Source organism: Hippopotamus amphibius, chromosome 3 (genome assembly GCF_030028045.1).
Source record: "Hippopotamus amphibius kiboko isolate mHipAmp2 chromosome 3, mHipAmp2.hap2, whole genome shotgun sequence".
NCBI lineage: Eukaryota > Metazoa > Chordata > Mammalia > Artiodactyla > Hippopotamidae > Hippopotamus > Hippopotamus amphibius.
This window is the reverse complement of record NC_080188.1, coordinates 30,431,380-30,445,545: the sequence shown is the minus strand read 5'-3', so window position 1 is coordinate 30,445,545 and position 14,166 is coordinate 30,431,380. Positions and strand designations below refer to the sequence as shown.

Below are 14,166 nucleotides of genomic sequence, written 5' to 3'. Positions count from 1 at the left end.
CCTTCTTCCTTTCTGTTATAGGTTTATCTATAGCATTTTCTTTTGGTTCTTTGGATTTCCATCTCTCTACTTACATTGCTTATCTGTTCTTTCGTGCTTTCTACTTTATCCATTAGAGCCATAGCTATTTTGAATTCCTGATCCGATAAGTCCAACATCCCTGCTGTATCTGAGTCTGTTGTAATGCTTGCTTTGTCTCTTCAAACTGTGTTGTCTTTTAGTATGTCATAATTTTTTCTTGATAGACATGATGTGCTGGATAAAAGGAACTGCTGTAAATAGGCCTTAGCAATGTGGTGGCGAGGTGTAGAGGGAGAGGAAACATTCTATAATCCTACGATATGGTCTCAGTCTTTTAGTGAACCTGTACTCTTGACTGTGAACTTTACCTGTGCTTTTCAGTGCCCTCTCCCACTCCAGAGTGGCCTGAAGTTGGGTATTTCCCTAGCATTCCATCTGGAAGGCTTGAGCCAACTGGAGTTGGGTATTTCCCTTCTCCCAGATCAGCTAGGCTCTGGTTAAATAGTTTCTTCTGAGAGAAGACTTTGTTACAAAGAACAGAATATTCTGGCATACTTCAAATTGGTTCCTTTTCTCCTCCCCTTGCCAGAAGCACAAGGAGATTTTTCTCTGATATTCAATGTGAGAACTTGGTAGAGCTACAGGAGATAAAACTCACAAAAGTTTTACCCCCAAAGACTGGGTTCTCCTGGAGTTTTAATTTCTCACTTACCCACACTCACCTCTAGCAATTCGTCAACTATATTTGTTTTTTCCTACTTTAGCACTGGTTCCTGCGGAGGTTTCAATAAGCTGTAGTTCTCCCTGTTCTCCTGTTGGTCTCTCCAATTGTAGCAGTGGCTTCTCCTGTGACCTTGCTTTTCTTACAGATCTAAGAAGAGTCTATTTTAAGTTTTTACAGCTTTTTACTTGTTGTTAGGATGCAGATTTAACTTTCAAGCTCCTTACTTGCTGGACTGGAAACTGGAAGTTTGCAGTGAATTTTAAATTTGGGAATAACTGTCATTTCTATTATGTTGTGTGTTCTTATCTGGAAACATGAAATATTCCTCTACTTACTTAAGCCTTTAAAAAGAGCTTTTAATAGTTTTATATTTTTCTCCATAAAAGTCTTATACCCATCTTGTGTTAGTTCAGGCTGCCATAACAAGATATCAGAGACTAGGTGGTTTAAACTTAATAGAAACTTATTTTCTTACAGTTTGGGAGGCTGGAAGTCCAAGATCAGGATGCCAGAATGGCTGGGTTCTGGTGGCATCTCTCTTCCTGATTTGCAGGTGGCTGCCTTCTTGCTGTGTCCTCACATGGCAGAGAAGGCTCTGGTGTCTCTTCTCATAAGGGCACTAGTTCCACTGGATCAGGGTCCAAACTTACGTTCTCATTTAACCTTAATCACCGCCTTGAAAGCCTTCTCTCCAGTACAGTCACATGGCAGGGGGTGCTTAGGCCTTCCATGTAGGAATTTTGAGGGAACACAATTCAGTTCATAGCACATGTTTTGTTAGATTTAATCCTAATTACTAGATGTTTTCGATGCTATTACAAATGGTTTTATTTTTATTTTCTTATACTTTTAAGTGGTTTATGGTTAAATGGACATGTAATTAATTTTATATGTTGATTTTATAAACACTTGATTTTATACAAATGATAGATCTAAGAATAATACTATCAAATTTCAGTTTTTTTGAAAATTTCTTTATTTCAGATTCCTTGCTACACAGTCACATAATCCTCAAAATCCAACTTTACAAATGAGCATCACAAGATCTCTAACCATATGTACATTAGTTAGACAGAGGGAAAAAGTTCTATACAAAATTTTAGTGGTTACATGATTTGTACGCAATACTGAATTAGTGAAAGCTGAAGAACTCTCAATGCATTACATATAGGATAACCACTCTCAAATACAAGAAGCGAGACAATGAAGGAAAATTTCCTGGACAGTCATAGAAAAATGATAAAGGCATTTATGATGAGATAAATGCTTTAGCTAGGACACAACCTATTGGGCAAATGAAATGGCCACACAGGTTGGTTCTTTCGCTTTTTAACATCTGTGGTATGGTATTACCCATTTATCTGACATTGAGTAATACATAACATTTCAAATCTGGGTTCTCAAAACAGTCGCTTGATATTTTTGAATAGTGTCTGGTGTACTCAGAGTGCTTTGTTCATCTATCTTTTCTTCTTCTGTAAGATTTAGTGGGACTGTGCAATGCTGGAGCAGTAGTCCAGAATGTCCTGAATAGTGAATTCCATTGTAACACCAGATCCAGGGTAACAGCGAGCTATCAGACCTTCAAAGTGCTTATACTGGCGTATAAATTCATCCTGCATGGAGTGCCACACCACCTATGATAAAAAAGAAAGCAAAGAGTCATTAAACTATGAATGGAAATAATATATAGTCAAGTGTGTAGAAATCATGTCAAGATATAGTCTAAGGATTTAGGACAGCATAATAATTAAGAACACACATTCTGGAGCTAGCATCCTAGCTCCTTCCGCTTACAAGGTTTGTGACCTTGGGTAGGCTACATCATCGCTCTGTGCCTCAAGTTCTTTACTTGTATACTGGGGTAATGATAATAATACCTTCCTCACAAGTTTCATGTGAGGATTAAATGAGTGAATGTATGTAAAGTACTCAGAACAGTGTTCGACACAGTAAGCTCTCATTACATTTTAGCTGTTATTCTATCTACTCCAATAGCCAACACAGATGTGGATATGCACAACTATGTACGAGACTAAGACTAATGACTAAATGAAATTAAACACTTAATGCTTAAACTTCATTTCATATGAAAGTGTAACAATTTCTTTATCTAAAGTTGGTGATGCAAAACACTGCTTGATGCCATGGAGGACACCAAATGAATCAGACCAATCATCTGCAATCTAAGGAATTTATAATCTGGAAGTGGAAAGCAAGATGTACACAACTATCAAGACAGAATCTGATTCACACACTGACATATTAGCTAACATTAACAGGTTGCATTTATTGACTTATTTTACATCAGCACAGTACAAAGTGCTTTATATATACATTAAGTCCTTTTCAAGTCTCGTGGCAACCTGGTGAGGGTGGGTACTATGAACATCATCCTATCTGGCAGCTAGCGGATTTTCCCTTATAAACCCTAAATCTCATAAACCCTGAATTCCGAATAGTCAACTTAAGACTATTTACTAGACAGTTTTACTTACACCTTCGCTTCTCATCTTTTAGCTCAGGTATGTCTTCCACCTGGAATGCCACTTCTACTTTATCTGTTAAGTTAGTACCTGACTTTCAGAGGCTAACACAAACGCTTTCCTTCATGAAGGCTTCCATGATGTTAAAGTCAGAATCATTCTCACTCATCTCTGGACCTTTTAGTATGGTTTATAAAGAATAATGGTTCAACTGGCAGTTTAAATCTGACTTGACCATCTATTAGCTATGGGATCATGGTCATATTACTCCACCTCTCTAAGCTTTGATTTTCTCATGTATAAGATGGCAATGACAATAATAGTAGTGCCCACTATACAGGAGAGGTATTATTTCTACTTTTCAGATAAGGAAACTGGGGCTCCTAGAGGTTAACTAACTGGCCCCAAACCATGCAGCTTTATCTGGAGCCAGATTATGAAACCATTTCCAGCTCTACCCCCCACGCTCAGAATCACTCCACTGTACTATACGCCATTCCATTTCCTTACTACCCTCAAAGCTAAAACAAAACAAAAAAGCAATGAAACAAAAGAAAAGAACTTAACGCCTCAAAACAATAAAACAGAAATACAAAACAGGAATAGCCATATAAACTTATATAAATATTATTCCTTTCTTCCTCACAATTCATTAATCTGGTCTGTACCTTATGGAACTTTCCTCTTGCACTAAAATTAGAAAATGCATAGCATTTCTAGAGGAATATTTTGAAGAAAAGCCATACATGTAAGGGTGTGCAATCTAGGATGGTTCAAAGAACTAAAGCATACCTGAAGTAAGTTCTCCTCTTCACATAAATGTTTGTCAACCTTCTTGTAGAGGTTATCTAGACCTTTTTTCACTTCCTTTCCAGGATACTCTTTAATAACTTTTCGGAGTTCTTGTTTGTTAAATGCAAGTTGATAGCTTACTTCCTCCTCTCTTATACCCTGTGCTACCCGAGCTTCAACGCCTTCAAAGAAATGCTTCAAGGAAATGAAAAGAAATAATGGCTAAGAACTGCTTTCATTATCAATTAAATTTTAAAAAATCTAATTATAAAATAGTATATATTCATTGTGTAAAAATCAGACAATGTGTGAAAATATAAAGGATAAAATAATAATCAGCTATTATCATACCACTCAAGGATAACCACAGTCAATATTTTAGATTTCCTTCTAGAATTTTGATGTATGAGTACATAAATGAGATTATAATTTTGCATGCTGTTTTTCCATTTAAAATTTTATATGTTTCTCCAAAGTATAAACTTTAATGGCTACGGGACTTCCCTGGTGGTCCAGTGGTTAACAGTCCGTGCTCCCAGTGCAGGGTGCCTGGGTTCCATCTCTGTTCAGGGAACTAGATCCCACATGCTGCAACTAAAAGATCCTGCATGCTGCGACTAAAGATCCCACATGCTGCAATAAAGATCCTGCACGTGGCAATGAAGATCGTGTGTACCACAACCCGGCACAGCCAAATAAATAAATTTAAAAAAATTAAAAAAAAAAAGTCTGGTATAATGGAAAAACCTAAATCTACAGTTCATCCTCCCAGCTTTGCTACTTGCCAGCTATTTTAAGTTTTCATTTACTTTCAGTTTCTTCATTTGTAAAATGTGGATACCATCTTACCCCGCATCACTATTTACAAGAGTTAAAAGAAATAATATATATAAAACATCTAGCAATGCCCTGGCATACTGGCAGCTTCAGTATCTGAGACCCTCCTTCCTTATCCTCCTGCATCAATATATGAGCAAATTTAAAATAAACGTCTATTGTGCTATTCACATGTACACAGGTTCAAAACCAGGAAATATACTGAATGAAAATATGCTTACATTTAGTTTTTCAAGAGGTTGTCCTAAAGAGTAAATGACGTAAGACTGAAGGTGATCTGTGTATTTTTGTTTGGCTTCTTTTTTTTCTGCTTCTAGACACGAGATTTTCAAACGAGAAAGTGTTGCAAAAATATGGTGGAAGTTTTCCATCATGACTACATCCCTGGGGGTCTTCTGGCTTTCGTTTGCTACTTTCTCCACTAAAATGAAAAAGGAAAAAACATAATAACATCTTGATATGACCCACATGACTCGGAGCAACTAAGCCCATGTGCCACAACTACTGAGCCCACAAGCTGCAACTACTGAAGCCCGCACGCCTAGAGCCCATGCTCCGCAGCAAGAGAAGCCAACCACGCAATGAGAAACCAGTGCACAGCAACGAGGAGTAGCCCCCGCTCACCACAACAAGAGAAAGCCCACGCAGAGCAACGAAGACCCAATGCAGCCAAAAAAACAAATCAATAATAAGTCCTAAAAAAAAAAAAGCATTAAAAAAAGAGCTCTGAAACTCTTACAAAAATATATGTCCACATAAAAACTTGTAAACAAATGTTCTTAGCAACATTATTCATAATAGCCAAAAGTGGAAATAATTCAAATGTCTAGTAACTGATAAAAAGGTATATAAAATATGGCATATTCATGCAATAGAATACTATTTGGAAATAAAAAGAAATGAAGTACTGATACAACCTACAAAATGGATGAACCTTGAAAACTTCCTCAACATGGGAAAGGAAACAATTAATCAAGTCCAAGAAGTGCAGAGAGTCCCATTCAGAATAAACCCAAGGAGAAATACACTGAGGCACATAGTAATCAAACTAATGAAAATTAAACACAAAGAAAAAATATTAAAAGCAGCAAGAGAAAAGCAATAAATAACATATAAGGGAAAACCCATAAGGATAACAGCTGATCTTTCTGTAGGTACTCTGCAGACCAGGAGGGAATGGCAGGATATACTGAAAGGGAAAAACCTACAGCCAAGAATACTCTACCCAGTAAGAATCTCATTCAGATTCGATGGAGAAATCAAAAGCTTTATAGACAAGCAAAAGTTAAGAGAATTCAGCACCACCAAACCAGCCTTACAACAATTGCTTAAGGAATTTTTCTAAGCAGGAAACAAAAGAGAAGGAAAACACAAAAACAAACCCAAAACAATTAAGAAATTGGTAACAGGAACACACATGTCAATAATCACCTTAAATGTAAATGTATTAAATGCTCCAATCAAAAGACACCGACTAGCTGAATGGATGCAAAAACAAGACCCTTCTATATGTTGCCTACAAGAAACCCACTTCAGACCAAGGGACACATAGAGACGGAAAGTAAAGGGATGGAAAAAGATATTCCATGCAAATGGAAGTCAAAAGAAAGCTGGAGTAGCAATACACATATAAGACAAATCAGACTTTAAAGACTATTACAAAGAGACAAGGAAGGACACTACATAATGATCAAGGGATCCATCCAAGAAGAACATATCACAATGGTAAATATCTATGCACCCAACATAGGAGCACCTCAATACATAAGGCAAATGCTAACAGCCATAAAAGGGGACATCGACAGTAGCACAATAATAGTGGGAGACTTCAACACCCCACTTACACCAATGGACAGATCATCCGAACAGAAAATAAATAAGGACACACAAGCTTTAAATGACACGTTAGACCATCTCTACTTAATTGATATTTATAGGACATTCCATCCAAAAACAACAGAACGCACTTTCTTCTCAAGTGCACACAGAACATTTTCCAGGATAGGTCACATCTTGGGTCATAAATCAAACTTCGGTAAATTCAAGAAAATTGAAATCATATCAAGCATCTTCTCTAAGACTAGATATCAATTACAGAAAAAAACTGTAAAAAATACAAACACATGGAGGCTAAACAATATGCTATTAAACAACCAAGAAATCACTGAAGAAATCAAAGAGGAAATCAAAAAATACCTAAAAACAAATGACAATGAAAACACAACAACCCAAAACCTATGGGATGCAGCAAAAGCAGTTCTAAGAGGAAAGTTTATAGCAATACAGTCCTACCTCAAGAAATAAGAAAAATATCAAATAAACAGCCTAACCTTACACCTAAAACAATTAGAGAAGGACAAAGAAACCCCAAAGTGAGCAGAAGGAAAGAAATCATAAAGATCAGATCAGAAATAAATGAAAAAGAAAGGAAGGAAACAATAGCAAAGATCAATGAAACTAAATGCTGGTTCTTTGAGAAGATAAAATTGTTAAACCATTAGCCAGACTCATCAGGAAAAAAAGGGAGAAGACGCAAATCAACAGAATTAGAAATGAAAAAGGAGAAGTAACAACGGACACTGCAGAAATACAAAAGATTATGAGAGACTACTACAAGCAACTATATGCCAATAAATTGGATAACCTGGAAGAAATGGATAAATTCTTAGAAAAGTACAATCTTTCAAGACTGAACCAGGAAGAAATAGAAACTATGAACAGACCAATCACAAATATGGAAATTGAGACTGTGATTAAAAATCTCCCAACAAACAAAAACCCAGGGCCAGATGGATTCACAGGCGAATTCTGTCAAACATTCAGAGAAGAGCTAACACCTATCCTTCTCAAACTCTTCCAAAATATAGCAGAAGGAGGAACCCTCCCAAACTCATTCTATGAGGCCACCATCACCCTGATACCAAAACCAGGCAAAGATGTCACAAAAAAAGAATATTACAGGCCAATATCACTGATGAATATAGATGCAAAAATCCTCAACAAATTACTAGTTAATAGAATCCAACAGCACATTAAAAAGATCATACACCATGATCAAGTGGGGTTTATCCCTGCAATGCAAGGATTCTTCAATATACGCAAATCAATCATTGTGATACATCGTATCAACAAACTGAAGAATAAAAATCATATGAGTATCTCGATAGATGCAGAAAAAGCCTTTGACAAAATTCAACATCCATTTATGATAAAAGCTCTCCAGAAAATGGGCATAGAAGGAAATTACCTCAACATAATAAAAGCCATATATGACAAACCAAAAGTCAACATCGTTCTAAATGGGGAAAAACTGAAAGCATTCCCTCTAAGAACAGGAATAAGACAAGGGTGCCCAGTCTCACCATTATTATTCAAGATAGTTTTGGAAGTTTTACGCACAGCAATCAGAGAAGAACATGAAATAAAAGGAATCCAAATTGGAAAGGAAGAAGTAAAACTGTCACTCTTTGCAGATGACATGATATTATACATAGAAAACCCTGAAGATGCTACCAGAAAACTGCCAGCACTAATCGATGAATTTAGTAAAGTAGCAGGATACAAAATTAATGCCCAGAAATCTCTTGCATTCCTATACACTAAGAACGAAAAAGCAGAACAAGAAATGAAGGAAACTCTCCCATTTACCATTGCAACAAAAAGAATAAACTACCTAGGAATAAACCTGCCTAAGGAGGCAAAAGACCTGTATGCAGAAAACTATAAGACACTGATGAAAGAAATCAAAGACGATACAAAGAGATGGAGAGACATACCATGTTCTTTGATTGGAAGAATCAACATTGTGAAAATGACTATACTAGCCAAAGCAATTTACAGATTCAATGCAATTCCTATCAAATTACCAAGGGCATTTTTCATAGAACTAGAACAATAAATCTTACAATTTGTATGGAAATGCAAAAGACTCTGAATAGCCAAAGCAATCTTGAAAAGGAAAGACGGAGTTGGTGCAATTAGGCTTCCTGAGTTCAAATTATACTACAAGGCCACAGTGATCAAGACAGTATGGTACTGGCACAAAAATAGAAAGGAAGATTGGACTTCCTAGGTGGTGCAGTGGTAAAGAATCTGCCTGCCAATGCAGAGGACATGGGTTTGAGCCCTGCCCTGGGAAGATTCTACATGCCACGGAGCAACTAAGCCTGTGCGCCACAACTATTGAGCCTGTGCTCTAGAGCCCGTGAGCCACAACTACTGAGCCCATGTGCCGCAACTACTGAAGCCCATGAGCCTAGGGCCCATGCTCCACAACAAGAGAAGCCACTACAATGAGGAGCCTGCACATCACAATGAAGAGTAGCCCCTGCTCGCAACTAGAGAAAGCCCGTGTGCAGCAATGAAGACCCAATGCAGCCAATAAATAAATAAAATAAATAAATAAATTTATTAAAAAAAAAGAAAAAAAGAAAGATCAATGGAACAGAATAGAGAACCCAGAGGTAAACCGAAGCACATATGGGCGCCTTATCTTTGACAAAGGAGGCAAGAATATACAATAGAAAAAAGACAGCCTCTTCAATAAGTGCTGCTGGGAAAATTGGACAGCCACATGCAAAAGAATGAAATTAGAACACTTCCTAACACCACACACACAAAAAATCTCAAAGTGGATTAAAGACCTAAATGTAAGGCCTGACACTATAAAACTCTAGAGGAAAACATAGGCAGAACACTCTATGACATCCATCAAAGCAAGATCCTTTTTGACCCACCTCCTAGAATCATGGAAATAAAATCAAGAATAAACAAATGGGGCCTAATGAAACTTAAAAGCTTTTGCATAGTGAAAGAAACCACAAACAAGACAAGAAGACAACCCTCAGAATGGGAGAAAATACTTGCCAATTAAGCAACGGACAAAGGATTAATCTCCAAAGTCTACAAGCAGCTCATGCAGCTTAATACCAAAAAAGCAAATAACCCAATTCACAAATGGGCAGAAGACCTAAACAGACATTTCTCCAAAGAAGACATACAGATGGCCAACAAACACAAGATGCTCAACATCACTAATCATTAGAGAAATGCAAGTCAAAGCTACAATGAGGTATGACCTCACACCAGTCAGAATGGCCATCATCAAAACATCTAGAAAGAATAAATGTTGGAGAGGGTGTGGGGAAAAGGGAACTCTCCTGCCCTGTTGGTGGGAATGTAAGTTGGTACAGTCCCTATGGGAAACAGTTTGGAGGTTCCTTAAAAAACTAAACATAGAACTACCATATGATCCAGTAATCCCACTACTGGGCATATACCCAGAGAAAACCATAATCCAAAAAGAAACATGAATTAAAAAATAAAAATAAAATAAAAAAATAAAAATAAAATAAAAACAAAAAAACAAAAAAAAACCAAAAAGAAACATGTACCATAATGTTCACTGCAGCACTATTTACAATAGCCAGGATTTGGAAGCAACCTAAATGCCCATCAACACATGAATGGATAAAGAAGATGTGACACATATATACAATGGAATATTACTCAGCCATAAGAAGGAATGAAACTGAGCTACATGTGATGAAGTGGATAGACCTACAGACTGTCATACAGAGTGAAGAAAGCCAGAAAGAGAAAAACAAATATTGTATGCTAACTCATATATACGGATTCTAAAAAAAAATGGTACTGATGAACCCAGTGACAGGACAAGAATAAGGATGCAGATGCAGAGAATGGACTGGAGGACACGGGGTTGGGGGGGTGGGGGGCGAAGGGGAAGCTGGGACGAAGTGAGAGAGCAGCATAGACTTATATACACTAAGAACTTGTAAAATAGATAGCTAGTGGGAAGTTGCTGTATAACAAAGGGAGATCAACTCGATGATGGGTGATGACTTAGAGGGCCAAGACAGGGAGAGAGGCAGGGAGTCACGGGAGGGAGGGGATATGCGGATATATGTATAAATACAGCTGATTCACTTTGGTGTACCTCAAAAGCTGGTACAAGAGTGTAAAGCGATTATATTCCAGTAAAGAGCTTAAAAAAAAAAAACCATGAAAAAAAAGAAATAACTTTGTGACAGTATGAAGTTTCTAAGAATGGCCCAAAACTTATGTCATAAAGAGAAAGATGAATAAATTTGACATAAAATTTGAAAGCTCTTGCACAGCAAAGCATACCATAAACAAAACTGATTTACAGTCTTTTAGATTAACAAAGAATAAAAAGATTGATAATACCTAGTAATATTGGGCATTGATGCAGGTGTGATAGAAACTTTCACCAAATGCTCAAAGCATTAAACTGGTATAATCTTTCTGTGTGGTTATCTGGCAAAAGCCTTGACATAGACAGAAAACTTTTGACCCAGTAATTCCATTTCTAATAACTGATCCTAAGGAAATTATTGGATAAGTATACTGAAATATATGGAGGAAACTGGAAACAAACTAAATGCCTATTGACAAAAGATCTGGTAAATAAAAAATGATAAGTGGTATATTATGCAATCATTAAAAATGATTATGGTTATCTATATTAACAGACAAGGAAAGACACTAGAGTTATAGAGTCTAGCAGGTTCCAAAACAGTGTGTAAGGTATGATAAAACTTTTAAAATTAGAGAACACACACACACACACACACACACACCCACCCACCCCATGCACATACACACCAGCAAGAGAGATATAGTGAAAAGTTTAGAAGGGTAAAAATTAAATGTTATTTTTGCATGATGAGATTACAAATTATCTTTATTTTCTTTTTGATTTTTAAAATCAGTTTGGTGATTTTGGGGGATATGTAATGAGCACGTATTACTTTACAACCAACCAAAGCAAAGCTACTTTACATTTAAAAGGTCTATCAACCATACAAACATTCAATCGTAGAATTTATCTATCTTTCCCCTAAACCTGTTTCCACTAAAAACATGTTATCTATAACTGGTGACATAATTCCACTTCCTGTCAATTCTTCTAGCTTTAAAAATTCCTGAATAGACGAAATCAGATCATTTATTTCAAATTAAACACATCCACACTGTTTCTGTAACTTAACTGTGTGATCTGACACAGAGAGATGGTGAATTACTAGTATTTTAGCATTAACCTACCTCATATGACACATATGAAAATAGGCCTAAATAAGTGAATTGGTTTGCTTAAGGTTACACAGACATCACTGCCAATCATCTCTGGAAGACTCCTGCTAAAAAGCAAATGTAATCCGGGAAGTTATTTTTTGTGTTTAAAAAATGAATTTCAATTCTGCATAGTGATAAGCACATATGAACCCTAAAATATAAGTGGTTCCTGGTGAATATGAATGGGTTTTATGTACTGCTTGTTTTTCAAATTTAAGAAGTTTTTAATTTCAGAAAACTTAAAAAAGACTATAGAATATGGAAAATAGTGAACAATTCTGCCCCCCAGCTTCTGACTTACCAGAAATAATGAAAACAACTAACTGAAAAATTCTTTAGAATGTAACAAAAGCTTACCATTAAGAAACACTCCTCTGATAAGTTTAGTATACGCTTTATCTAGGTCTCCACGACGCTCAGCATTTTTAAAGATTGATTCTGCAAGGCCAGCAAATTCTTCAAATTCAGCAACAAATGGAAGAATTCCTACTTTACTCTTCTTTGAGATCTTTACTTCCTCCATTTGCCTTATCTGGTTGCTCTAAAGTTTGGCAGAAAGCAAGGGAGAAAAATAACCAAGCAACTTAAAGTTGAAACAACATATAATTAAAAGCAAATGTATACATCATAGAGGTGGGACACAATTTAATACCTAGAACATTTTGGATGTTTACTAAATAAAGATTAACACAATAGGGATAACTAAGAAAAACTATTTCTACATATTAAAAAGTACACATCTTTTATATAAGAAATAATGTCAAGGGAAAAAAATTCAAATTATTTAAAACGAGATGCAATCAAAGCTTGTGAACCTCAAGTCTTTGTTTAAAGTAAAAACAACCAATAAACATTTCTATCATTTATGAAAAATAAGTATACAGTGATTGCCCATTCTGGGGCAGAGCAGATATCAGAGCACACAGCATCTCTCCAGATTATTTTTGGTTGGTGGCTATGTGGTCAAGTTTGAGAACCATAGTTCATTTCCAAATCTCACCAGCCTAAAATTTGTTTGGATAGAGAAGTTCTGTATTTTTGGGGTATGAGAACAGAGAAGGAGAACAGGAATTTCTACTTTGGATTTACATTATATAATTCCCCATGTTATCTATTAGTTACTTATTCTAAATTTGTTAAGCAAAGTGCTTGTGTATGATGGTGACAAAGTGCAAATGGAATGTTTCATGTAAACAGAATCTAGACACAGGTTCAAAATGATCCCTGGGTCCCATTATGGTTCTGTGTACGTCTCAGGGTATCTAGATCTACTCAGAGTAAGAATTACACTGCCAAATAGTGTTGGATCATTTTCAGCTCCTACCTAAAGTTTCATTGTGTTGAGATTTTGGGGGTATAACCTGAAAACCATATGACATGCGGATTAGAAAAGTAATTGTTCTTTTATTCAACATGGTATTGGAAATCCTAGTCAGCAATCAGGTAAGAAAAAAAATAAAAGGAATCTAAATTGAAAAAGAAGTAAAACTCTCACTGTTTGCAGATGACATGATACCATATACACAGAAAATCCTAAAGATGCCACCAAAAAACTATTAGAACTAATAAATGAATTCAGCAAGACTGCAGATAACTAAGTTAATATACAGGAATCTGTTGCACTTCTGTATACTAATAAGGAACCATCAGAAAGAGAAATTAAGAAAACAATCCCATTTACAATCGTAACAAAAAGAATAAAATATCTAGGAATAAATCTAACCATGGAGGTAAAAGACTTGTACTCTGAAAAGTATAACACATTAGTGAAAAAAACTGAAGACAACACGAAAATGGAAAGACAAACTGTGCTCAACGACTGGAAGAATTAATATTGTTAAAGTGACCATACTTCCCAAGGCAATCAGGAGAGTCAATGCAATCCCTATCAAAATACCAATGGCATTTTTCACAGAACTAGAACAAATAATTCTAAAATTTGTATGGAAACACAAAAGACCAAAATAGCCAAAGCAATCTGGAGAAAGAAGAACAAAGTCAGAGGTATTATGCTCCCTGATTTCAAACTACACTACAAAGCTACAGTTAACAAAACAGTATGGTACCAGCACAAAAAGAGACACATAGATTAATGGAACAGAACAGAGAGCCCAGAAATAAACCTGTGCTTATATGATTAATTAATCTATGACAAAGAAGGCAAGAATATACAGTGATGATGAGACAGCT

General features: G+C 36.1%; 1 protein-coding gene across 3 annotated transcripts in view; it reads right to left on the bottom strand.

Moving 5' to 3' along the window:
* Positions 1–1,703: 1,703 nt before the first annotated feature.
* Positions 1,704–14,166, bottom strand: part of EXOC1 (exocyst complex component 1) — a 55,786-nt gene continuing 43,323 nt past the window's right edge. For 2 of the 3 annotated variants that reach the window (XM_057726553.1, XM_057726554.1), the window contains exons 16-19: positions 12,334–12,517; positions 5,082–5,281; positions 4,024–4,218; positions 1,716–2,382 (exon numbers count right to left, since the gene is read on the bottom strand). In XM_057726553.1, the coding sequence (XP_057582536.1) occupies positions 2,230–2,382; positions 4,024–4,218; positions 5,082–5,281; positions 12,334–12,517 (732 nt within the window). In that variant the 3' untranslated portion in view covers positions 1,716–2,229. Of the gene's footprint in view, positions 2,383–4,023; positions 4,219–5,081; positions 5,282–12,333; positions 12,518–14,166 lie in introns of all 3 variants that reach the window. The other variant, XM_057726555.1, reaches the window with a different exon arrangement.